Source organism: Lissotriton helveticus, chromosome 5_1, assembly GCF_964261635.1.
Source record: "Lissotriton helveticus chromosome 5_1, aLisHel1.1, whole genome shotgun sequence".
NCBI classification, from domain to species: domain Eukaryota; kingdom Metazoa; phylum Chordata; class Amphibia; order Caudata; family Salamandridae; genus Lissotriton; species Lissotriton helveticus.
This window is the reverse complement of record NC_136065.1, coordinates 796,918,339-796,945,549: the sequence shown is the minus strand read 5'-3', so window position 1 is coordinate 796,945,549 and position 27,211 is coordinate 796,918,339. Positions and strand designations below refer to the sequence as shown.

General features: G+C 46.8%; 1 protein-coding gene across 17 annotated transcripts in view; it reads right to left on the bottom strand.

Annotated features, from left to right (window-relative positions):
• Positions 1 to 27,211, bottom strand: part of CCSER2 (coiled-coil serine rich protein 2) — a 556,848-nt gene that overhangs the window by 369,807 nt on the left and 159,830 nt on the right. For 9 of the 17 annotated variants that reach the window (XM_078643288.1, XM_078643273.1, XM_078643281.1 and 6 more), the window contains one exon: positions 8,758 to 8,963. In XM_078643288.1, the coding sequence (XP_078499414.1) occupies positions 8,758 to 8,963 (206 nt within the window). The remainder of the gene's footprint in view (positions 1 to 8,757; positions 8,964 to 27,211) is intronic. The other 8 variants (XM_078643280.1, XM_078643271.1, XM_078643279.1 and 5 more) reach the window with 1 other exon arrangement.

Here is a 27,211-nt window from a genome sequence, read left to right as displayed (position 1 = left end):
TTAATTTTGATTCGAATCTCTCCTTGGGATCGCATATCTCTCTGTAGTTGGGTAATGTGTTGCCTTAAGATTCGAAAAGTTTTTGAGACTGCTTCCTTTCCAGCCGCAGAGGACAGTAATCCATGCTGTAATTACGCCAAACATAGATTATGCTAATATCCTGGACCTGCGTCTGCCTATGTGCTGAAGAGATCGATTGTTCAGGGGGAAAAAAAACAGTTAAACTACTTTCAAAAGTGCCTAAACGTTTATCAATTGCTTTGTGCTTGAAAGAGCTGCATTTAAGCTCCTGTTAAGGAGAAAATTCAATTTAAAGTACTAGTCTTTGCTCATAAAGCATTTTATGGCACAAGTCATCACTATCTTTCAATGAGGCTACAGCATCATCAACCGTCTAGAGCTCTCCATTTGTCTGACGCCAACTTACTCACGGTGCTAAGGATCCAAAAAAGAAATAAGGAGGGGCGTCATCAGCCTATCTTGCAGCTCCGGCATGGAACCAACTCCCTCTCCATAGTCGAAAAGTTGTTTTTGCGATTTCCAATGTGAAAAAAATGATATTGCTGAATACTGTACATCGCAGGCACGCGATACGCTTTTAATTTTCCTTATGAGTTCTCTATCGCAAACTTTAGCTGAAAAGGAACCATATGACTAATGTGTTCAGTAAAACATTAATTTTTGAGTACACAGACGTTTTGTTCTTTTCGGCTGGATTAGTGTTGGCATGATGAATTGAGTTTCTTTGTCAACAGCAGCTATACACGTTAGCCACAAGATGGCACCATAAGAAAACAAAACGTAGCAGGCAGGAACAGATTTACATTTTGATACCAATTTAAATATATACAGATATTTCAAAATGATTATCGCGCTGTAGGTTTTCGGAAACATAATTGTCCAATTGTTTTCAAGTAAGAATTAGCAATATGTACGCTAATGAATCGGTATGTGCAATAAACAACATGGCCTATTAACTTATTTGTAGGTATGTCAGTCTGATGGTTTTTAAGTAGCTGTGAACACACAAGGTTGAACTTATTTTTGTTAGCACTTTAGGGTGTGCTAACACAATGCTACCTACTGAACCTCCATTTTCATCCTGTCGACGGGTCGGACAATTAGCTAAAGTGAATGCCCTCTAAACCGCACGACTTTCGCATAGAGCACGAGCGTTCGATGACAGATGCGCGCATGCGCACACCCCATGTGGGACCCGATTGACGGCGAGGTGAGGCCGTCTAGTTGGGGGAGCTGCTTTTGCTGCTGCAGGTGTCCATGGGCTGTGAAAGCCTTGCTTTTGTTGCTAATGTTTCAAAATGCCAAAGGCTTTAGCAATATGAGTGAATTTCTCTTATTGTTTCCAACATTTCGTCCGCCGGGAGACAAAAAGAGGCTGTCCATCAAGGCCTCTGTGACGTTGTTGGGCTTCTCGCCTGAACCCAGACTCTCAAAGGCATCTATGGCAACAATGGCAGTAAAAGTGGTTACCTGCCATGAGGCAGTATAGGTCGCATCTATTGGAAATTAATTTCCCCACCCAAATTATTTCTTTATCCCTTTTCTCTGAAGTTTAAGGTACATATTGAAGTCTCTGTAGCGAGATAGGAGGGACACTGGCTTAGCAGTGCGCCATTGTGTTGAGGCCCTTAGACTCTCACGTTTCCCTGCTAGGTCAATGGACTTGCTTTCCTTGTCCAGGGGATAAGAGTCCCCTGATCCCTGCATTACTATCGTTTTCTCGCCAGATATAGCAAAAGTCAGTCAGGTGACACATGGCCTTGTATCTATAGCAGGGCTTGCAGTGCGGATGTAAATTTCTTTTATATTCTTGGAGCGAGACCCGTAGATCTGATGCCATTTTCAAGTTTTCATTTGCACATTTTAACACAGTTTATAACGTGGGCAGAAATTGTACAGCGAGCTCTATTTTGGAGAGGGCCTGGAAGCAGGGCCGTACTGAGAACCGAAATCGACCCTGGCAAACTGCTCGGTCGGCCTCCAGGGGGGAGGAGGCGTGTGCGCTGTTTGCTATGGCCTGTTTAGCCCGATTTTGTTACAGGGGGCCGATATTGCCGGCCCCCGGTAACAAAATCAGACCCCAGGGGGACCCAAACTGGCCCCTACCTACCCTAGCGGCCCACCGGGTAAATACCCGGTGCCCGCAATGGCCAGACCAGCCCTGTCTATAAGTCCTCTCTCTGTTACCCACATGTATGAGACCTTGTGGTTCTCTACTGTCGTTACTATGACCACGTGATATGCAGATGTGTCCTCTGATGGGGATGCTTTCATGGGATATAACTCCCAAGTGGGGTCAACTTGAGGGTCCGCTCAGCAATCCTACTAGGATCACCATAGAATTGCGATGGTTTGGCCCTCGTGTCGAGATCAGAACCTCTATGTATTGAGTGAGGAGACAGGTCTGTGTAACCTAACCTCCTCTACTGTTAGTTTAGGTGCATCTCTGTCCACTTCTTCGGGCTAGAGTAGGACCTAATGCCAGCAACTGCCTCCTTAAATGTTAAGATATAGTTTGTGGCAGGCGGAATTGCTAGAATGTGCTCTACTAGTTAGGTTAATGATACGCTGGCTGTGGTCAGGTCGAAGTTTCTCCTCGATGCCAATAGTTGAGGCCTGCTTCAGCCATCAAGACAGATCAGTGCCCTCTGAGGTTTGAATTCTCTGTGGACTGGAACAGTGTTTTGGCACCAAATTGCCTTGACTTGACCATGGTAAATAGAGCAGACAGTTGTCTTTTTACCTGTGGCTCCACCACTGAGGGCAAGGCATGGTACGGTCAAGGTTGTTCCTTGGGCTGGGGGGAAGGTCCTCTGGAATACCCTTTCAAGGAGGAGGGTAGGGCACTTTGGTCTCAGTGTTCACCCAAGACCTGACCCAAGGAAAACAGAAATCACTTGTACATGGATCTTTGGGTGCACCCTGGAGGTGTGATGATGTAACCCAAAGAAATTACCGCGTATGTAATAACTCCTGTTTCAAGACTGAAACCTCCAAGGATATAAGGCTTCTGTTGGGACAGGAAGTCTTCTGCATGTCTCTGGAGAGAGTGCTTTTCCTGCCATAGGCTGACCTCCAGACAATTCACTTAAAAGCTACCGTATGGTGTCTAGATCCTGGTCTCAGTGAGCATGACAATCAAACATGTCCAATGAAGGTCTCCCTGTTTACATGGATTAAGACCCTAGAGCTTGGCTCAGAGGTTGAGGGGGCATGCCTAGTGCACCCCTATTATTCAGAGTGGATACTGCCCTCTCTACGCAGGCTGGGGAGACTGACAGCGGTGGCAGCAATAAATCCATGGACAGGAGGGGTGAGTCACTAGCCAACCTCCTAGCCAAGTCTGTGAAGTCCGCTGGCACAGTCACTCCCTTGCCTGGGATCCTGTTGCCTTTGTCTAGCCGACGTGTGTTTGAGAGCCAGTGGATGTACGGGGGGGAGGGGAGCTGAGCCATTGTGTGTAATGCAAGTTGTTTTGCTGGACATCCCAACTCCCCCATGCCCCACCCAATTCCTTGGAAAGGACTGGTGGGTTGGGGTCCACATGCAACTCTTATCTGGGTTTAGCTGCACTAACGCTGCAAAGAGGGCCATCCCCCACCTGGTCAGTGCCTCCTGGTCTGTAGTTAATTAAAATTACTCTTTAGGGAATTGCATGGACTGGTACAAGGGAAGGCAGTAGGCCACCCTGTGCCTGCATGCTTTGGTCACGCAGTGAACATACCATGAATGGTTTGCGATTGGAATCAGGTTTCAAAAGTAGCAGACCCTCTGAAAGGATCAGCCTATCAATCACAGGTGATAAAAGCCTGGCCTTAGTGGTCAGCTGTTGTTCAAGACTGGTCAATGACTGAAGAGGTGGCCAGGTCCTTCCGAAGGAAGCCACCCGCGACCTGCGGTGTGAAGGCAAGATAAGACACTTGCTTCCTGCGTCTGGAACTTGGGTAAGTTTTGTCTACGACTGATGGATTCTGCTGCAAAGAGTTCGATGAGGAGCAAGGGCATCATCAGCATGGGAGAGGACCAGTTGTTTCTGTGAGATATGTTGAGCTGACGCTTTGAACAAGAAAATTGCAGACAGCTGTGAAGGAGGAAAGGAATCTTGCAGCACATCAAAGGAGACAGAGAAGGGAAAGCTTGTTCCCAGTCCTTGAAGGTGAGATCACTTTGCCCAGACCACTCCCCTGCACTCTGGGAGCCTGTGTGGAAAGGAAGCTTGCAGCACATCAAGAGACCACAAGAAGGGGAAGCTTGATCCCAGTTCTTGAAGGTGAGATCACTTTGCCCAGACCACTCCCCTGCGCTCTGGGAGCCTGTGTGGAACGGAAGCTTGCAGCACATCAAGAGACCTCAAGAAGGGGAAGCTTTATCCCAGTCCTTGAAGGTGAGATCGCTTTGCCTAGACCCCTCTCCTGTAGTGTGGGAGCATGTACAAGCAGTAGCGGGGGAATAGTGGCCAGTGAAACGGCCCCCACCTTTCTTTTTGTGATATCTGGGGGGTATCAGGGTGAACTGGCACTCTGTCCATTACTACCCTCCTTACAGCTAGCCAGTAACTACTGGACTAGTGGGACTAAAGTAAACTGTGCCAAGACACCAGGGACCTGTGATCAGATCCCTGAAGCCGCTACAGCAGTGTTCTCACTCAGGATGGAAGGGCACTTCTATTGCTTTGGGTGGGGGTTATGGAGCTGATCGAGAACCTTTGACTTCACATCATAGGCTGAAACTATATCCTTTCAATCCAAAGATTGGTATCAAGGCTCTAGTGAGTGATAGCAAGCCTGTGCAACATGGTCTGTAAGATGCAATGCTAATTGTGTGTCTTGAGGTTCACTGTGTTTTTATAGTGCTTGGTGTCTAGGCGTTCTAATACTGCTTGGGGTTAGAACTCTGGCCCAGAGGGTTGTAGAGATATCTGTTTTTCACCACGGTTTATCCTATTTTTTTGTGTAGTATAATTCTCTTGTGAATATTAAAATACTTTTCTTTTATAAAAAGTAAAGCACTGACTGGACATTGATTTAATCAGCTGGTAGTATGGTGAGCACTGTATTCTGAATGTCTAACTCCCACTTCACCTCCTTGAGTAAGCCTTGGACTGCTCGGTCTCGCGACCCTGGGAAAGTAAAGTGCTGGAGGAGTACGTGGTTATCAAGTTTTGGACCACTAGCACTGAGGCCACAGGGCACCAGTGGGGAACACTCCAGTTGAAGTGATTGGAGCGCAGTAACCCCTGAGTGACCTGGTGCCCAGGAAGCCGGGTCTAACTGCTTCCCCACTAGACACCTGACCAGGCTCTATAATTCAATGTTATTTAAACTTTATAAAGTAGACCATTCCTCATATAGTAGAGATCTGTATGTGCAACCTTATTTGTTCTCAAACTTTCTCCTATACCCCTACACCCCAGCTATAGGTTTGCTACAGGACATTTTGAGTAATATCTTTCAAAGATGAGCACCAACACAGTTCCCACACAGACCACACTGCAATCATTGCAATAATACACTTCTCTATCTAGCCATACTATAATCTCATACTTAAGCATTCTATCACTCCTTTTAACTTCAAATTCACCCACAGGTATTGCAACAAAGGACACTATCAAAGTACTTATCGTAAAGTCCACAAGATAGATAGACAAGCTTCCATTCGTAACACTTCTGTGGCATAACGTGCGGACTGTCCATACAAATGCTCTACAACACTTAAGGGATACACACTGAAGAATTAATTCAACTAAAGTAAAATTCAAACTAGTATGGGGAAACCACAAAGACTGAAAAAAGCACCACACAAGCTTTCAAAGCACAACCCACAGCACATCAAGTGCTATGGTGGCAAAATCATTAACAGGGAAAGCAATTCCACAAAAATGAGGTGTCTTAGTCATTTACGTGAATTTAGTGGCTCTCATTCTGCTAAGAAAGATGAATTCTCAATATTCTTAATTCCGTGAAAGAGAATGTGCTATTAACCCTTTTGGTGCGGGTGTGGGCCAATGGCCGACACCCGCACCCCATGCTGAGTTCGTCTGTTGGCCACTGGCCGACAACGGGGAGTGTTAGAACAGCCCCTCTGGAGCTTCCCGAGCAGCCTGAGCTCTTTTTTGTATGTAATGACTATAAACGAGCAGGGCATGCTGATGTAATTACATACCAAATGTGAAAGAAAAACTAGCTGGAGGGCTTTTTTCCACTTTCACTCAATCAGTGCTCAGGGGCATATCTCAGCCTCCCAAATATTGATTCTTTTGGATCGTTGGAAAGGGGTGCATCTCCCCTTTCCAATGGTCCCTCTACCCACAGGATCACTGCTTGAGAATCACCAGAGGATAGCGGTCGCCAAGCAGGGATCCACCTACTAACCCACTAGGGATAGGTGGAGCGGCCCCTTAGGCAAGGGCCTGGTCCCCCACACTTCCTCCAAACGTTATCTTTCTGCCACTATGGGATGGGGCAACTACGTTCGATCTGCCACCACAGGGGGCAGAGAGCATTCTAGACACCAGGAATAAAAAAAAAAAAATAGAAATATAGGGGTGGGGCTGCTCACTCCAGGAGTTTCCATCACATAAATTCTAGGAATTGCAGGTACAGTTTGAGGCGTGCTACGCATTGTGGGTAAGAAAACCTCATGGGATCCATATAAGGCATTCCACCCTGGAATCCCTGGTTTTCTAGTTTTCAAAAATGTCTGTGGTTTGTAAGATTGAGCGAGTGGTGCCACAGCACGAACCCAAATACCGCAGCTTGTCCTATTGCTTATCTATCAATGTAGGACTTTAGCTCCTTTTGTGTCATGGTCTCCGTGCTCACCCACATAAATGGGGTATCGTTCTAATCGGGGAACATGTTGCAACTCAAGGTGAAAGGAAATTTGTGGCTACCCGCAGATTTGAAAACTTTGCATCACAAACGTGAAGAAATTTGTTTTTTTAGTTAAAGTTTGAGGTTTACAAGGGTTCTGGGTAAAACACATGGTAAGAGCAACTTAAGTCACCCCACCCTAGATTGTACCAGTTGTGTAGTTTTAAAAAATGTGAAGGTTTGAAAGGCTTCATTATGTACCACCTGAGTTAGGGCCCAAAATCCACAGCTAACCACTTCGAAAAAAAGGTCACTTTTGAGAGGACAAATGTGATGCATTCATTTTGAATTTTGGACCATTTCCCGTCGCAGCCACTAGGCCTACCTAGACAAGTGAGGTGCCATTTTTATCGGTAGACATTTGGGAGCATAAAATAAGATAACACTTGAGATTACCAATTAGATTTTACTGCATTTGTGCCTTCCAAACGTAAGCCAGTGTGTAAGAAATAATACATTTTGAAAAATACCCTTAAATCCTGTGCTAGAACAGATACCCAAATGCCATATTTTGTGCCCATTTCAGAAATGCATAGGTTTCCTTGATACCCATTTTTTACTCTACATATTTCACCATATGAATTTGGTCTCTACTCTGTACACAAAGAAAAAACATTGTACGGTGCAGTTCAGTTGTCAGCTAGAAGTACACCTTGGGTGCTTGGAAAACCTACAAACCTTATATATCCCCACAACTAGAAGGGTCTAGTGGACATAATGGTATATTGTTTTTGTAAATCTGCCATCATGACAAAAAGATAAAGATGAAAACGTAGTCTCAAATGACTGCTTTTTCCTACTCATAATGAATATTTCTTTATTTCAATAGTTAGATTCTTTGGGAAAACTTTGAGGGATCTACAAATATGACCCCTTGCAGAATTTGGAATATTGCCAACGTTTCATAAATCTATGGCTTTCCTGGTTCACCCATGGTTTACACTGGTTTCCACCACAAACTGGAAAGAGGTTGAGAGCACAACAATAGGGAAAAAATGGGCTACCTCTTTGGTAAATGCCAAAAGTAAAAAATGTGTTGATTTGTTTTTTAAATTCAGCACTACCTGTTCCTGAAAGGTGGGAAGATGGTGACTTTAGCAGAGCAAACAGCTAATTAATGCCGTTTTTAGGGGTGAAAAACACACTTATCCAGAGCACTTTTATCCTACTTTTACCCCCAAAACTCTAAATGTAGTTATATTGCCTATTTTCCCTGTTCCCCTCCATGGGAGTCCACAAACCCTGGGTAACTGTAGAAGCCCCAAGATGATGTAAAAAAAGAATTAAGGACGCTCATTTGGCGTGGATACCCTATGTAGAAAAATGTTATGGAGCCCTAAGCACGAACTATCTCAAATAGCCAAAGAAGGGCCCAGCACTTGCGGGAAGAAAGACAGTAAATAAGGGGTTAATGTATATAAACATTTGCTTTAAAACAAGAATCACACCAGGACACATACAAGCAAGCATCCATGTTACTGTTATCTTCAAACTTCTATAAAAGCCCAAGAAATGGCTTTATCCCATAACCTGATGGAAAAAAAAAACTTTTCCTCCATTTTGAAATTCTACTCTAGAACCATGAAGCACACTTGCGGGTGTTCTTTGTACCTACTACTGGTTTATATCAAGCAGCACATCAGGTCTACTTTCAGGACCGATAAAAGAATGATGTATCCAATGCTGGAGTATGGAACTATGTTACATTACTAGTTCATAGCAGTCACTGTCTAAGTCAGCCTATAAATAAATAAGGTGTTGGCAACATTAGCACTACATTCACATGCCAAAGAATGAGTTAAGCAATGTAATCCATACAATCATTTGTGTTTCCTAAGGATAGGTATAATACCCAAGTACTTACTATGCTGTTCATTTCTGAAGACTCGTAGCTTCCACAAGGGTGGACACTCCCAATAGGTTCCAAGCCCTCTTCATCCCACATGTATGTTCCGTCTGAGCTGTCAGAAGGGGAAAGCTCCAACGAGGATCCCTCCCTGTAATCCATGTCTGGGGATATTGGAATGATATCAAATGTGCTTTCGGAGCTTTCATTTTTATCCCGGACTGCTTAAAGAAACAGAGAAGAAATCGATTCACAAGCTACCCACATACTCAAAAATAAGCATAAAAGACAAATACAGATGAGAACATCAATGGGGCATATAATTGTAAATTTAGAATATTCGTAGATATGTATGGCATTGCTAAAAATACAATGAACCTCTTCTGTCACTTGGGACAAAATGCTGCAACTCTTTAATGCACGTTTAAAGAATCAGGCAATAAAATGATAATCGTAGGTTGGGATGGTTTGTGATGTTCACAGTTTCACCTTTTGTTAACACACTGCTGAGAGTCGATTGCAACAATACAGTATATCCCGTCTTTTTCAATCAATGTTTTAAATCTGATGTTGCCCCATCACTAGCGAGCTTAAATTCTCCTTGGACTTCCAATCTTGTCACTGACAAGTAGCTTCTCTTCCAAGGCACACTTTACCAATAATATGAATTTTCCAGCAAATATTCAATTTAAACTCTTCCCATTCTTCAGGCTGAAACAGACATTTGTAGATCCACAATTCATGTTTAAAAGTGAGCTATCTGTCCCAACCGTAGGAATCACTGCAATTCTGGGGGGGACAGGGACAACCTTGTTGACTTTCCAGTGACCCCATACAAAAAGCCTGTTGTGTGAGATCGTGCACCCGTTAAACAAATACAATCGCAGAGTTTTGACGTGATATATTGAGAAAGGCACGCAGTAGTCACAGTTTGCAAGTAAGCTTTATTGTTATTTACATTCCCAGAGTAATTAGAGCAAATGTTAAAAAACATGTATATGAATCTTGCATCTTCCTGCCAAAAGCAAACAAAGGTCGCTGGCTTTGGGTGGGGGGTCGTGTTTGCAAGTGCATTGTGGTTTGAAAAGTACCTGCTGCTGCATTCCTGGTCTCCAGCAATTTTCAAGCAACAATAAAAATGTGAAGCTCACTCTGGTGATTAATGTTCTTTGTTGAGAGGGATCAGAGGTGTGTCTATTGGATGTTTTGACTCAAGGTAAGGTAGGCACAGTGGGTCAATATGCCTGCTGCAAAGAACGAAGCCACGCAGATCACAAAGTGCATATAATGTAAATAGGTCAGTGGGTTACTGCTTTTGTCTGAGAGATTATTTTGTTACTTGAAGTTTATAAGGTAAAATCCCAACGTAGAACAGTGAGCTATTAACCCTCATCAAAGAGCTGCATGAAAACTGCAAGGTATAGATTAGACTGTTATGATTCCCCCCTGTCTTTCATTAGCCTAATGTTGGAAAATGGGTTTATTTGGATGGAATTCAATTCTGATTATTATAGAGAACCCCCAACCGTGATGTTATGTTTTAAATTCTGAGTTTGTGCTTTTCCAGTGTTGCAAAGTGATCCTCTGCACTGGGCACCCCCCTCAACTGTTTGCCGACTGCTACTGGTGGTAACTGACTCTGGGCTCTGTCTAACCAGGCCCAGGGCCGACGAGCAGATACACCATTTTCTCTCCTTTCTGCAAGACACAAGGACCCAGCCTTCTCCCTTCCCCATGGCATAGCATAGAAATATTACATATGACAAAAATAGGAGCCACAGGGTCAACCTCATCTGCGAGTCCCTGCACCCTTTCTACCCAAAACAGTCTCCCAAGTTAACTGTTCTTACTCAGCACAACTGACTCTGGTGTTAATCTGAGCCCATTTTAATATATCTACTCCTATTCTTGTTACTTCTGCTGGGGTACTTACATTACTATGTCCATCAGAGCGAATGCTGCTTCAGAGCATCACCAGCTAGCAGTCTCTTGTCTGTAAATGTCAGAGGGTTCCACTACTAAAGAATGCTTTCCAACTGAACTGTGTACAGCTTCCGCTGTTTTCTCATTCATGCCTCCCCCAACAATATAGAGCCTCTACAGGCAGGACTTGTTCCTTGAACCCTGTGCCATCGAATTCGCATTCAGCCACGGGCCTTGCAGGTAAGAGCAGTGGGGCCGGGTCGGGGGATGGGGGGGATTCAACAGACAACCACAAGGGAAAATTAAATAATTTATTTTCCCTCGTCATCTGTCGAATTCCCCCTCCACCTGGCTCCACCGCTCTTACCTGCATGGGCAATGGCTGTTCTCATTAACTGTATTTGTAAAGTGCATACGGAGTGCTTTACTTGGTCAAGAGCAGAGATCCAACCAGAAAGTGAATCTGGATGGGAGATGCTGGCTTCTGCAGTGGGAGGAGGACTATACTTTGTTGGGATGTAGTGTTCTTTAAAGATATGCATCTTCATTTCCTTCCTAACTTGAAGCACGGGCCGCGGCTGAATGCGAATTCGATGGCACGGGGTTCAAGCAACAACTCCTGCCTGTAGAGGCTCTGTATTCTTGCATATCGTGGGAGGGTACGTGGGGGGGAACAATGATTGAGAAACAGCAGAAGCTATACACAGTTCAGTTGGCAAGCATTCCCGAGTGTGTTGATGGGGTAGGCCTGTTTCCTCATTGTTTTATTGGTTCTTGCACGTCTTTGTCCCCATGAATGAGGGTGTCTGAATATGTCCCTGACTGGCCCATTGATAATTTTGCATAATTTTGCATTGTTTGTTAGATTTGACCTGCATGACTGGGCCTAATACTGCGGATTAGGCCTCACCAGTGGTGTTCACAGAACTTATACCTGTCTGCTAAGTTTGCACCCCGATATCCAAACCAGAAGTATTCATACTTGCCTAAACGTTGTTGACAAGTGAATTTCACAGATTGCATACTTTTAGAGCCATCATCCCTGTGTCATCCTGGCCCCAGACTCATGCCTAGAGCAGTTATGCTCCTAGCTGCCAACTGGCCACATGTCATATGTAGGCTCTGCAGGCCATTCTGGATTGTTGGCCCACTGTACTTTGCATGCCTGGATTTCAAAGTCCATGCCTATAGTAGAAAATGTAAAACGACAAGTACCTGAATGCAAAGAGCTGCTGGCTAAAGAGCCACGACTTGCTGATGACCTCATCTGTGATTCTTGTCCACTTGGAGCTTTAAAATGTAAAGTCACTCTGCGAAAAATCCAATTTGTAGTCTCCAAAAGCATAGTTTTTTCCTTGAAAGCCCACTTGAGTGTCCGTTATTTAAGAAGACCCACAGCTGTCACAGGCAAAGACAAAGTGACAGCACAGAGGGCATGTGGTGCTAAAGCACTTGCCACATATTTTATCAAGAAGATGCCCTAGCAGGCCTGCGATTTCTAAAGGAGGACGCGGCGCCAACTGGTGCAATGGGGTCATAAGAGCTACTCACATTTCGATTGTTGGTGCAATACTGTGAGCAAATCTCTTGCACTTTTTGTGATTCACAAACACAAGATCAGGCCTAAGTGGAAAAATTATGTTTTAAATTGGGAACATTGTCAGGCTTTAATGACACAGACTTGATAACGAGGCAACTTGGGTTACACTTGGCATGCCTGCAAAAAGGGGCCACATATTTTTATGCTGGTTCAGAGCGATACTGCCTGAATAAGTGTGGCTTACCTTTAATATTACCAGAGGACTCCATAATATCATCAGAGACACAGTGGTCAAGTCATGAGCTTTCCCTTTTCCTGGCATTGCTCTCAGGTGTATTCGTTCACTTGGTTAAGCTTATGTAATGCAAGGCTATCTATCCCAGAATGCCTTATTGTATTTAAGGAAAGTCGCGGACGGAAAAATAGCATTTTTTCCTTATACGGTATAATCTGGTACCTTTACCAGGCTTCTTAGTGAAGTAGGAAGGCACATGAGAAAGGGCCCTATGCAGTCTGTGATTCATAATTTCAAGCCCCAGCTCCCACCTGAGCCAACTGTGATCTGTGACACGATAAGCAGGAAGCAGTGGTTGAAGTGGGAAAAAAAGTAGGGGAACTGTGGACGCAGAATCAGAGGGCGAGAATAACCTGACATCCCTGAAAAACACAGCAGCGGTACACATTTTATAATCTAAAATAGTTAAAACAGTTGAAAAAGATCATATTAAACGTTTCCCACTCCACCCATCAACCAGGTATTGCAGCCCCTCTAGGAATGGTGCCCTTCCCCACCCTGGGAAAACAATGTTGTTCAAAGAAAGAAGGTAAATAGAAATGTGCGTGAGTATAAATAACACCAATCCGGCCTGTCTGTGACCAGTCTTTATTGCTTTAATTAGTGATTTAATTTTTGTTAGTATTTTTTTACTTTATTCTCTTCATTCCGAGATGGTCCTTCGGAATAGAAAAAGGTCGGAAAATGATGACATTTCCATCTTAAGTGTTTCGTTCTTTTTTGGAACCATTGGACAGGGGAACAAATAAAGGAAAGGAGGGGCAAGAGGGGATACGTGATGTCTCGTAAAATAAGCAAGTGAGGAGGAGCGAGCCAGAAAGAGAGGGAGGAATAAAGAAGGAGAAAGGTGAGAAGGGCAATTGCCGGAGTTAGAGCAGGAGAAATGGACACTTCTCTGCGCAGGAAGGAAAAGAGACAGGATTTGTTTCCTTCTCTGCCCGTCTCAGAATGGACGATCCTCACTGCAGCATAATAAAGGGCAGAGGGCGAGCCTTACTACAGCATAACAAAGGGCAGAGGGCGGGTGGCCTCTGTGACTGGAGGCAGATCACAGGTAAAGTTCAGGGCCATTAACAGTAGCGCTTTCGCGTGCTAATGGCACTGAGAATCACAGAAGGGAGACAGGAAATTCTTTTGTCCCATCGTCCCCCCCACTCTTGTCCCCCGTGTCCCCCCACTGCAAAATCTGGGGGGTAGGGATATATCCCCCGCGTCCCCCACACTTCCTACGCCCATATCGCCGCTATTGACCTTCCTGCACAGGCTGGGGTGGGACTAAGTCCCCCAGCCCTCTCCGCTTCCATGGGAGGAGGCGCAGCCACCACAACGTCGCATTAGCACTTAAAAGAACCTTGCTTTTCCCGCGGTGCGGGACACCGTGATTAACTTATTTGCACAGGCTCGGTCTACATCCCCAGCCCTCTCAGCCTTTGCGGATGGGGCGAGGATGCCAAAATGCTGCACTGGTGCTCAGAAGCACCTTGCTTTTCCATGCCGCTATTGACTTCCCTGCACAGGCTGGGATGGGATTATGTCCCCCATCCCTCTCAGCTTTCTTGGGAGGAGGTGTGACAGACACAACACTTAGCTCACGCGTTTTTAAGCCACGCCCTTAATTACATTGACCACGCCCCTTTGAGAGACCCCCCAGTTTTTTCATCTCACTTACAGCCCTGCTGGCACTGAAAAGCACCTTGCATTTCCCGTGGCATGAGACGTGCCCGGCCGAAGATTGGGCCCACCTACGCCTGTCAGAACTTGAAAGAAGCTGGGCTGGGCCACACCTCCGTGGTCTTCAATTTCATGCCTGTTATGCAGCAAGTTCCTTTGGCAATCCTTTCCACTTTCTGCACTTCTCCAACTGCATTGTATTTTTTATCTGATTAGTGTGCAGTTAAGTGCTACTGCAAACAAATGATGGCTGGAATGCTGAATGAATCATACATCCACCCCCAGTCAAGAGTTCTTGGTTAAATCCATCGTTCTTTTGCTCACCATGCCACCCCAGTTTAGACCCAGCCATATGCAAATCATTCTTCACCCTGTGCCTCTAGTGAACAGTCCAGACCGAACTGCCAAGCCAGGTCCTCCCTGGAACGGAAACAGGCATCCTGGGACCGGCTTCAGGGTATGTCACCCTTCATCAGCCACTCTAGATTGAATCCAGTGGCACAGTGAGCAAGGGACCCACGTCTGTGCATACCCATCCCACATAAGGCAATAAGTGCTACGCAAACAAATGATGGACGGAATGCTGAATGATTCATACATCCATCCCCAGTCAAGAGATCGGAGTTAAATGCATCGTTCAAGGATCAAGGGTCAAGAATGATTTGCATACGGCTGGGTCCAAACTGGAATGGCATGGTAAGCAAAACAACAATGGATTTAGGCCCAGATCTCTGTACTGGGGTGAATGTATGACATTGTTCTGCATTCTGTTAATCAATTGTTCTTTTTGCATTTGTCACCCAGAGTGGGACGGGTATGCCCAGACCTGGGTCCCGCGCTCCCCATGTCACCGAAGTCAAGCTATCCTGGCTGATGAAGGCTGAAAGCCCGAAGCCAGTCCTAGGATGCTTGTTTCCAGTCCAAGTAGGACCTGGCCTGGCAGTTTAGGCTGGACTGTTCCCATTGGGCGCAGGGTCAAGACTGATATGCACATGGCTGAGTCCAAACTAGAATGGCATGGTGAGCAAAAAAACGATGGATTTAGGCCCAGATCTCTGTACTGGAGTGAATGTGTAACATTGTTCTGCATTCTGTCCATCAATTGTTCTTTTTGCATAGTGTGCAATTACGCCAGTATGGAGAAGATAAAATCTACTACTGCAAGAGAGAATTCCCGGGCAGGTACCATAGAATCATACTTAACAAATGCTATGGGAGTACTTGATATGGAGATTGGTTCTGTTAAAGAGGAGCTCTGTATTGCTATAAAATCTCTTTCTGAAAAAGTCATTTTGAAAGAGCCTAGTGATCTGCAGAAATGAGTGGCAACTCTACCACTCCATTGCTGCAGTAAGGCACTAGGGGGAGAAACCCGTGCACGGTAACTGTCAGATCAATGTACTACCAAAGATATTGCGCATGATGATGTACCGGTAATACTCAACCCACCGGGATTCATACTGTTAGTCACCCCAGTCCATAAAAAGCACCCCCAGGAAAGAAAAATACACTCAGGACGCTTGCCCAATAAGTGAGGGGGCTATGCCAGCTACAGCAGGGCAGGGGATGACATTGCTGGACATAGTTAAATCACATGTCTAGAGGATACATTAGTGAAGTTTATTTACACTGTAATGGGCAGGCTGGACTCACTTGAGGCGCATATTCTGGGTAAAAATTACAATGACCCATCACCGTAGGCCTCTGACTAAGGATGTAAGTGTAGATACTAGAACAGATGGGGGTTTGCCATCACACAAAGGGATTTTCTACATTCTCTTATGCCCTTTTTGCAACTTCAGGCACTCCCAACAAAGCCCAGTCCGGGAGCCCCACCAAAGAAGGGATCAGCCACAAGGTAGCTCTCATAAACGAGGACTAGTTACTAGCACCACCGCCACGTTGTTTGTGCTAGGTCTTAAAGGGGTTCCTCAGATGAACCCGGGTACCCCTGAAAACTACAAACAGCTGCTAAACAAGGTTGTGCACTTCCTTAATATAATATGAACTCCCTAGACTGGTGTCATATTACCCTAGATTCTGATGGCATCTGTATTCAAGAAACCTGGTTCATGGAACATATACACGTTGAAGAGGTTACATTTTTCTTCCTTGGAGCTATACCATCCATCTTTGGGTGGGCCAAAAGGGGGTTGCAGATCCTACTCTACAGTCTACTATCAGTCACCACCAGGGGGGGTGGAACAGTTCAATCCTGTGCACAACTACTTTGGTTATCGTTTAAAAGCAGGACTGATTTGGTAGTGATTCATTTTTATAATAACATTTTCGATTCATCTTGTAGCTCAGTGGTGTATGCCCTAGATGTAGTCCTGGAGGAGTTCTTGCGGATGATCCACACTAAGTACACAATCCTTTGGATGGGTGATTTTCCTATTCAGAAATGTCCCTTACTAGCAAGACAGGTTTGTGGCTTAATTAATGCCCTGAGGGTTGGAACGCCTCACTTTTAACACGATGACTATGGGAACGTTTTGAATTCCCTGATTTTAAAGTAGGGCCTTATGCTCCTGATAAGCAGCTGTGTGCGTACCAGTGTAACGATACCTACATTTATTGGCAGAGGCTCCTATACCACCCTTGATCATGCATTGATAGCTGCTATTGATAAGGATGTCAAGATATCCAAGACAGCTGTGAGCGACCACAACCCCCTAATAATTTCGCTCTCAACCATGGCCCACGATACCGAAAGCAATGCGATTATCATCAATGTTATTCCAGTTAGGCATAAAGGAGTCCAGTTAAAATGTGTAGGGATCGACCCAAGTAAAGTACTATGAGAATTGCTAATCTTGAACTCCGATGAATTAAGTTGTTTGGAAGAGGCGGTAGATCGTGTTGGGGTATCGAATGCTTTTGGAAAGATCACTGGGACATTAATATTATTGCTTACAAAAACCATTAAATCTGGTACGGCAGGAACACAGGGCTGGTTTGATAATTTAAGCACTCAAGCAGCAAAACTTCTTAGAGAGGCTTTCCATGGGTCTCCCAAGGATAGCTCATTAGATTCCTACAGAAGAACTACAAGCAGATTCATGCAGTCAGGAAGAGCGTTCTGCCAGAGGTGGGTTTGATCAGTCTGGCTCAGGCCTCGGAGTCTATGGATTCAACTTTATTTGGGTGCACAGTTAATGCCCCTTTTTCAAAAGCGGCCACTCTGCCTGAATTCACCTCACTGGTGTCTTGTGATACAAAGGTGGCCAGCTTCATGGGTATTTTCAATTTGCATTTGATGGATAACTCACCGATTGAGGACAAGGGAGCACTAAATAAGTCTCGGGGTCCCACTGCACATTACTTTGGAGAAGGGTCTTCTTGCCTCAAGTACGAGTGCAGGAGGGAAAGAGCTTGGTTTGAATGGGGTTCCAGTAGATGCTTTTAAAGCTGAGGTGAAACTATGTGGTCCCATTTTTACTAGGGTTCTCAAAGCAGCTGTAGAGAGCTCGATTCCTCCCTCCTGAGCTATTTCAACTATAATCCCCTTTTTATAAAGGGGAACACATCTGTGTGTACCTAGATTCGCATCATCTTTTATAGTTCATAACTGGCCTGTGCTACCTATAGGATATATTAGCTTCAAAACCTTTACTATTATGGCAATCTGAGCAAAATCTGAACCAATTTTACTAAAGTGTGCTATCTTAGACTGCCTTGCCTAAGACTATGCTCTTAAGATTCTGTGGTTGTGTTCCATAAATGATTCTTTTTTAATCTTTTATGTACCTGTTCTGAGAGACATGAAGGTAGTCTCTCCATTGCGAAGAGTGTAATCAAGGCCTCCTTTATGAATTATAAACTGGAGTGAAGGATGCAGGAAGAATCCAGGAAGCAAACAGTTATGACATTTATCAACCAATCTGGCAGACGGGTTTCCAATCAAATTTGATCTGGGTAACTAAAGGGACACACCGTTTTGTCATAATAAGACTGTGGTTGGACACTGTTCATCACCTGGTTGCCTTTCCAGATATGAATAAATGTGCTACAAGTATGACCCCCCTGTCCCTGTGATGGTGTATAGACAAAGCACGCAGCACTTTACCTTATTCTGTGTTTTTTATGTAGGTTTGAGGAAATGTTGCTTAAAACCAATTTTTCCACCACGACCAGGGCAACAACGAGAGAAGTGGCAAAGGAGGAGGGCGGGCCTGGCTGGCTTGATGTCATCGGAGGATGAGGGGGGAGGTCGCCCGGTATACGAATTAGCTCCTGGCCGTGATGGGCAGAGGAAGGCGAAGTCACGGCCTACGAAGCCGGTGCCCTGTGAATAGGTGGCCTGGGGACCCGTATGGTGAGGTGGAGGAGCGGGTTGTATCCGGCCAGCTCGGCCGCACCGTGGACTGAACTCCGCACTCTGCAGTACTGAAGAACCATCCAGAGAGATACACAGGCAAGGCCGGCAGTGGCCCAATGGGGGAGGAGCTTTAAGAGTTTTTAGGGCTCATGAGCCAGGGTGGCGGGTAGTTCCAGACGCGTGGGTGGAGAGGAGGAGCGGACGATGGATAAAGTTCAGACTATTTGGCAATGAGGAGCCCTAGGGGAGCCTATACCAGATAGCAGCAACACCGGGTCTGACAGCCAAGTGAGCACAAGGCTGGATTGTGGACTGAGGCCTGGGTGTGGCCGAACGGGAACAGAGAGGTTGGGGGAAGGCAACGGGCCCCACAGAGAGGTGAGGGAGTAGGCCCAATCGCAGACTCTGGTCACCTCTAACAGTGAGGCACAAACGAAACATAAGGCCCCTGCCGAGCCAGGTACATAGACAGACACCTCCCAACCTAACAAAGGGGGGAGGTCCTGGTGTACCCACAAGGGCAAACTGAATCGAAATGGGGAAGCCTAAAGGGCCAGGCTTGCCACAGACTAACAAAATGGATAATTACACAATCCAAAAAAACACCCTAGTAGTGGAAGGGGAAGCGACAGAAGAGCCTTCCTTGGAGCGATCATGGCTCCACTAAAGGACTTGAAGGGCACCCTGGAGCCCAAGATAGACCCTGTAACCATTGAAGTCAACTTGATCAGAGCAGATTATCAGAAGATAAGCAAAAAGTCACAACAGCTGAGATCCAAATAGCCCAGCTCCAGTCCATGATGAAACGCCTAGAATCGCAAGTACAAACCTTGACTCAGCAGGCCATGGGCCATGGCAGCGAAGCTCGAGGACCAAGAGGGGAGTGGGAGAAGGAATAACATCAGGGTGGTGGGGAAGGGGTGGAGGGCTTCATCGTAGACCTCGTCCTGGAAGATGTCATACTGAACACGCTGCAGCCTAAGAGACTGTCCAAATTCTTCTCGATTGAGAGGGCGCATCGAGCAAAAGTCTTCAACTATCGCAACTGCAATGTGATCCTCCAAGTGGTGAGAGCAAAGGGAGACATATACTTCGAGAACACCCTGATCCGTTTCTTGCGCCAACTTTACACTACATGTGCAACGCCAGCAGAGGATTTTCGAGGCAGTGAAGAGGGAACTCCGGGAGGGATTCATCAAGTACATGATGATTTTCCCAGAAAAGCTTCGAATAATCGCAGCGGGCAAGACCTGGCACTTTACATCCCAGGAAGAAGCATTGGAGAGGCTGGAGGGTTGGCATACAGGTAATTGAAACGGAAGCAAGGCACCAAGGCGTGGCCCCAGAAGACCAGATCGAAGCAAGAAGACTGGTGAGCAGTCAGAGCAGCAAGTGGTAGGATGCCCCTTGTTCCCTATATTAACCCTGGATAGCCTTGCGGCTTGGGTACGGCAAGACACCCTGATATGGGGGATCACGGTGGGAGAGGAATGGGAAGAGCAATGGGAAGAGCACATCACCTTATATGAGGATGATATCCTACTATACGTTAGAAGACCAAGACAGTCCATTGATGGAATATTACAGATTTTCTACATCTTCGTGGACTACCTGAGACACAACAGTGTGCAGGTGGGGGTGCAGCGAACGGGAAGTCCTTAAGGTAAGAGAAACTGTGGCTTGGGGCTGGTGCTGAGTGAGTACAGCAGCCCTGGTGTCAAGGACCTGCTATTAGCATGGCAGTGAAACTGCAAGCAGAGATCCATGATACACTGATTTAGACAAATTAATTCTTCAATAATGGGAGACTTCAACCTGTGATCATTAGAAGAACAAGACAATCCATCGATGATTAGATTTTTTGCATCTTCGGGGATTACTCAGGGTACTGCATGAACTGGGACAAGTCCCTGTTGTTCCCGCTGGTGGGAGGTGTTCCCGGATTGACGTCTAGGTGTGAGGTTCCTATTGAGACAAAGCACTTCAAATACTTAGGGATATAAGTGACAAGGGACCCCAGGAGTATTAAGAGGATAACTTAGAGGCCCAACTGGACAGACTCACTGGGGATGCCAAATGCTGGCGAACATTACAATTTACATTAATGGGCCGGGCAGCCTAATTAAGATGAAACTTCAGCGCCTATTATATGTTCTGCAAACCGCACCCTATCAAATCCCCCCACCCTTTTTCATAAGGTGGAGGCCGAGCTGCGAACCCTGCTGTGGAGCAGAGGTGCACGACGCCTAGAACCACACAAACTACAGAGGGGGGCCTATGAGGGTGGACTGACGGTTCCTGATAATAAAATCTATTACTGGGCCTCCTAGCAGGTCACGGTGAATTCGTTGGATTTTCAGTGATCGAGTAGAGCCGGCATATAGGGCTAGACAGAGCTGCTATGGAAGCCAGGGGGTACCTCCCCCTATTATATAGCAAAAAAAGCGGTGAAGGGTCTCAAGGTACACAGACAGTGGTGGAGGGCGTGGTGGGCAGCGACTAAATACATGGGAGGGGAAACTAACAAGGATGACTCCTCTCTGGGATAGCAACATACTTTGCAGGGTGAGTGAGCTGCGCAGTTTTGGTAAATGGTAGCTGCTGGGCCTGGAGAAACTTGGCGTTGTTTGGAGAGAACAGGCATATATCACATTTGCCACCTTAAAGCAAAAATTGGACAGGGGGAAAGGAGAATGGCTGAAATGTCTACAAGTGGGCCATGCGCTTCGGGCCATATCCCCGAGGGGGAAGAACTAGAATAAGCGTCCCCCTTAGAGGTCCGATTGCTATCAGACCCATTAGTTGAGAAAGCAATTTTGTTAATATACAGGAAAATAGTGAATAACTACCCGGACCCCCTGGGACCACTGAGACTGCATGGGAGGGTGGCCTGGGCCCGCTTCATGACGAAGACTGGGCAGAGGCGGTACAGGGCCCAAGGGAGGTGGTGATACACTCCAGATTACTGCTGATCCAGTTAAAGATTTTACATCGTATGTATTACTCAAGATCAGTGCTACATCGGTTGGGGGATGCTAATAATATACTGTGACGAAGGGGGTGTGTGCTGGAGGGGACTTTCTATCACCAGTTATGGGACTGCCCTGTGATACAACCATACTGGCTTGAAATTGGGAGGATTATGGCCACAGTGGTCGGAGCAGGGGTCTCTGTCAAAGCCAAGTGGTTCTTCTTGTTGATCCCTGGAGAGGAGGCTTAGCCCAAACTCACAAGACTGTGGCTGACTTTAGCCGCGGTGGTAGCAAAACTTAACATTGAAAAGAGTTGGGGAGATTCCGCCCCACAGAGGGTGGCAGATTGGAAAACTGATTTGGACTGGTGTTGACAAGCAGAACACACGATTTACCTGAGCAGGGGGTGCCCACGTAAATGGGAATAGACTTGGGGGAACTGGCAGGCTTACCAAGGATTGTAAGGAGGTATAAGAAGAGATTGTTACTACATTGTATTGATGACTCGATCAGAGATTGCTGTAATGATTACTATATATAGACCGTATGGATTGGAAATCCATAGTGAAATATGTTCTTGACATATTGTTTGCGGAGCACGCTGCAATAAAAAGGATTATATAAAAAAAAATATTTTAAGACCAAGTACCGCCATGTTTGCTCAGCAATCCTGAATGGGCTCGAGAGACCAGAGCTGCAAATATTGGGAAACTAAGCTATGTTGCTACGGTAATCGCCTGGACCTTCCTCCAGACCGGTTGCTCCCCCACGCTCCAGCTGAACTGCAGCTGCCTCGCTCTATCTCCTGGCGGTATCGTTGTGTGAACTAGCATTTCCAGCTGTATTTACATATTTGTCTGACCCTCGCAGCCTAGAAGCGCTTTGCTCGCGCAGCGCCGCATTTCTCTATTTAAATAATTAATTGCTAGCGCGACCTTGCTGAGGCTGGCTGAATTGATTGATTGTGCTACCTTGAGGCTTGTGTATTCACTCGCAATTGTCCTGCACACTCGGCGCTGTAGTGTATTTGCTGCCCCTGGCTCCATTAGCCTTTGACCCTCCATTTTGTTGCTTGTTTTCCCCTGGTCCGCCCCTCCTCCCGCCACCGCCTCCCAGCTGCTGCCCCTCCCACGCTCCGCCCCCTCCAACATCCATTTATGGCCAATGTCCCCACGCGCAGCGTCCACGCGCTACGGCCTCGCCGAAGGTGCGCCAAAGGTAAGCCCGTCTACGCCCGTCCGCGCCTGGACCGCGCCCAGCGCCAGACCCCCTGCCCCTCGCGCTGCCCAGCCCTCCCGCATTACCTACGATGCCGCCACCCTCCTAGCCCTTAACCCCGGTCGCGCCCCCAACTGCGTCCAAGCAGCTCCTGGACACACCCATGGACCTTTCACCTGCTACTCCTGCAAATTCATCGGCACCGACAACATCTCCGCTACGACCACAACACAGATTCCCAACCCCAACAACCTACAATGCATCCTTCTCAACACCCGATCAGTCCACAGGCACGCCATTGACCTATGGAATCTACTAGACACCATCTCTCCAGACGTCGCCTTCCTAACAGAAACTTGGATGAACGCTTCCTCCGCCCCAGACATCACCATTGCCATCCCTGAAGAATATAAGATCACACGCAAGGACCGTTCCGGCCACACAGAAGGAGGGATCGCTATCGTCCATAAGAAATCAATCCGCATCTCAACCAGCTCGGACGCCAACCTCGCTAACTCTGAACACCTTCACTTCCAGATCCACATCGACCCCAAGACCACACTCAGAGGCACCCTCCTCTACAGACCACCAGGACCCCGCGCAAAATTCAGTGAAGACATCACAGACTTCATCACCCCACACGCGCTCCCCTCCAAAGAGTACATCCTTCTGGGAGACCTCAACTTTCACCTTGAAAAGAACAACGACCGCAACACCACCACCCTCTTGGACAACCTCGCCAACCTCGGACTTAAACAACTGGTCACTTCCCCCACCCACATCGCAGGTCACACACTCGACCCCATCTTCACCTCCAGCAATCATGTCTCCTTCAGCCACACTACGGATCTCCTCTGGACTGACCACAGCTGCGTTCACTTCACATACAACAAGCCGAAACCCACCAACCACCTCCAACCAACTCTGCAAAGAAACTGGAACAAAATCACCACGGACCAGATCTCCGCATCGCTCCTTCTAAACACCCCAGCCCACTCTTCTAACGTCAACGAAGCCGCCGCCAACCTCACCCTATGGTTATCCAACACCGCCGACACCTTAGCACCACTGAAAAAACGTCAAAGCAAACCTTGCAGCAAAAAGGCCTCATGGTTCAACGATGATCTTAAGAAGTCCAAGAAACTCTGCCGCTCCCTTGAAAAGGCCTGGAAAAAAGACCCAACCACTAGCACCAAGGACGCCTTCAAAAACGCCACCCGCACTCACCACCAACTAATCCGTAAGGCCAAGAAAACAGCATTCAAGGATCGACTTGACAACAACGCCCACAACAGCAAGGAACTTTTCAACATCGTCAAGGAATTTTCCAATCCCTCGGCCAACTCCAACGACATCACCCCCTCTCAAGCCCTCTGCGACTCCCTAGCCTCATTCTTCCACAACAAGATTGCAGACATCCACAACAGCTTCGACAACCAACCCGGAAACCAACCCACCCTACCATTTGCTGAACATTCTCCCCCCGTGAACACCCTTAACGACTGGAACCCAATCTCCACTGACGACACAATCCGCCTGATGAATTCCATCCACTCAGGATCCCCCACTGACCCATGTCCTCACCACATCTTCAACAAAGCAGACTCCGTCATAGCACCGCACCTCCGAGACGTCATCAACTGCTCCTTCAACTCCGCCACCTTCCCGGAAGACTGGAAACACGCTGAACTCACCGCCCTTCTGAAAAAACCCATAGCGGACCCCACCGAACTCAAAAATTACCGCCCCATCTCGCTCCTTCTTTTCCCGGCCAAAGTCATCGAGAAAGCTGTCAACAACCAGCTCGCCGCCTTCCTCGAAGCCAACAAATCCCTCGACTCCTCACAATCTGGCTTCCGAGCAAAACACAGCACTGAGACCGCCCTCATCGCAGCAACAGACGACATTCGAACTCTACTGGACAATGGAGACACAGTCGCCCTCATCCTCCTCGACCTCTCTGCAGCATTCGACACAGTCTGCCACAGCACCCTTTTACAACGCCTCAATAACATCGGAATCCAAGGAAAAGCACTTGAATGGATCACCTCGTTCCTCACCGGAAGAACCCAGAGAGTCCGCCTCCCACCATTCAAGTCCAAGGCCACTGAAGTCATCTGTGGCGTACCACAAGGATCCTCACTCAGCCCCACCCTCTTCAACGTATACATGAGCCCCCTCGCGGCCATCGCCCGCCAACACAACCTCTACATCATCTCTTACGCGGATGACACTCAACTAATCCTTTCTCTCACCAATGACCCCAGCACCGCCAAAACTAACCTACACGAAGGAATGAAAGAAGTTGCCGAATGGATGAAACAAAGCCGTCTGAAACTGAACTCAGACAAAACAGAAGTCCTCATCTTAGGTACCTCCCCCTCTGCATGGGACGACTCCTGGTGGCCGGAAGCCCTCGGAAAAGCACCCATCCCGACAGACCACGCACGGAACCTAGGCATCATCCTGGATTCTTCACTCTCAATGAACAGACAAGTCAGCGCCGTATCCTCTTCCTGCTTCAACATTCTTCGCATGCTCAGAAAAACATTTCGCTGGATCCCCACCGAAACAAGGAAAACAGTCACCCATGCCCTGGTCACGAGCCGACTGGACTACGGAAACACCCTCTACGCAGGCACTACCGCCAAACTCCAGAAGAAACTCCAACGAATCCAAAACGCCTCAGCCAGGATCATATTAGACATCCCACGCAACGAACACATCTCTGGTCACCTTAAAGACCTCCACTGGCTACCCGTCAATAAGAGAATCACTTTCCGACTGCTAACCCACGCACACAAATCACTCTACGACATCGGACCAGAATGCCTCAACTCACGACTGTCCTTCTACACCCCCTCCCGCCAACTACGCTCTTCCAGCCAAGCCCTCGCCACTGTACCCCGCATCAACAAGACCACCATGGGAGGCAGATCCTTTTCATACCTGGCTGCTAAAACATGGAACTCACTCCCCGCTTACCTTCGCCTTACCCAGAACCACCTAGCATTCAGAAAGCAACTTAAAACGTGGATATTTGACAAGTAATCCTCCTCCCCTTTCTAAGCGCCTTGAGACCCTCTGGGTATGTAGTGCGCTATATAAATCACCTGACTTGACTTGACTTGACTGAAGCTGGTAGCTCTTGTCAGGCCTGAGACTATAATGAGTGCTGTTATGCAGACCTGTCCCTCTATTTGCATCCTGTGATTTCTGTTTCAATGCAAGGCTGACACCACGGGCCCCACAGAAGGAGCCATTGCAGGATGGCCTGAATCACAAACCACTTTTGCCACACTACTCGAACTGCAATGATGAGAACCACACAGGCCTCACATTAGGACCGCAATGATTACCAACAGTAAAGGTACAAGGATCACCAGCAGTAAATGCTCAGTGTCTTGGGGACTGTAATAATGCGATCCAGACCATAGCATGGAGAGAATCCCATAAAAGTGGGTGCAGCGCCTCCCTGATAAACATGTCTTAGACTAGAACCCTGAACATCATTCCTATTGAACTAGGTAGTATTTCGTTTTTCTTTGAGATGAAAGTACTTTCTTTCATATAAAAGATTAGCCCTAGAATAGACAATGTTATTGTGAATGTTGGGTGACTTGAGTAGTCAGCCCTTTCCCTCATAGTACCTCTCTGAGAAACACTGAACTGCACACTTCCTTGAAAGTAAAGTGCAGGCTGGGTTGTACTTGGCCCAGATTGCGGATCAATAGCAAAACAAACCCCAGGAATCTAGTGACAAATGACTTTAACCGCAATGATAGGGGTCAAGTAGCCCACATCGGCCATACGGTCCCCTAAAAAGAGTCTGAAACTTACTTTACTGATAATCTTATACAATGAAAGCACTTTATTCCACTTTTTTCACACTACCAAAAGAGAACAATATGTTTACTAAAGGAACTTGAAGACTGATCCTAAATAGTTACCCTTCCTCCGATAAGGAGGTTGGACAAATGCAGTAAACTGTCTGTGCTCAATTTCCATGCATGGAAGACATGTTCTTATTGCTGCACCAGAAGGTGCTCCCAAAGCAACAGCCTGTTTGGAGTACAGATGCTCATTTCCAGAAGCTCCAGGTACCACACAGTCCTGGTTCAATTTAGGGCTACTAGAATGACTGGGGCCTGGTTGTTCCCAATACACTTCGAAACTCTTAGTAGGAGAGGTAGCAGTGTAAATCCAGTAAAGCGCGAACAATTGCCCAAAGGCATCAAGGCGCTGGGGGCCGTCCGGAAGATTAAGCAAGCTATTGCCCAGTCACATGGTGCTGGGCTGACCTGCTGCCATTGCCGGGGATTGAACCGTGAACCCCCGTACTCCAGAGTCAGACGCCCTGGCCGCTGCACCACACCTCTTCCACATACAGGTATTTTGTGCTCAACAATAGGTTGAATGTGTCTTTGAGATTGAGCTTTCTCTGGAACACCAACACACAAAAGTGTTGACATGGCACTTTCTAGACACTGGCAAATGGATTGATCCAGCGTTCTCCTCAACGCTGGAACATG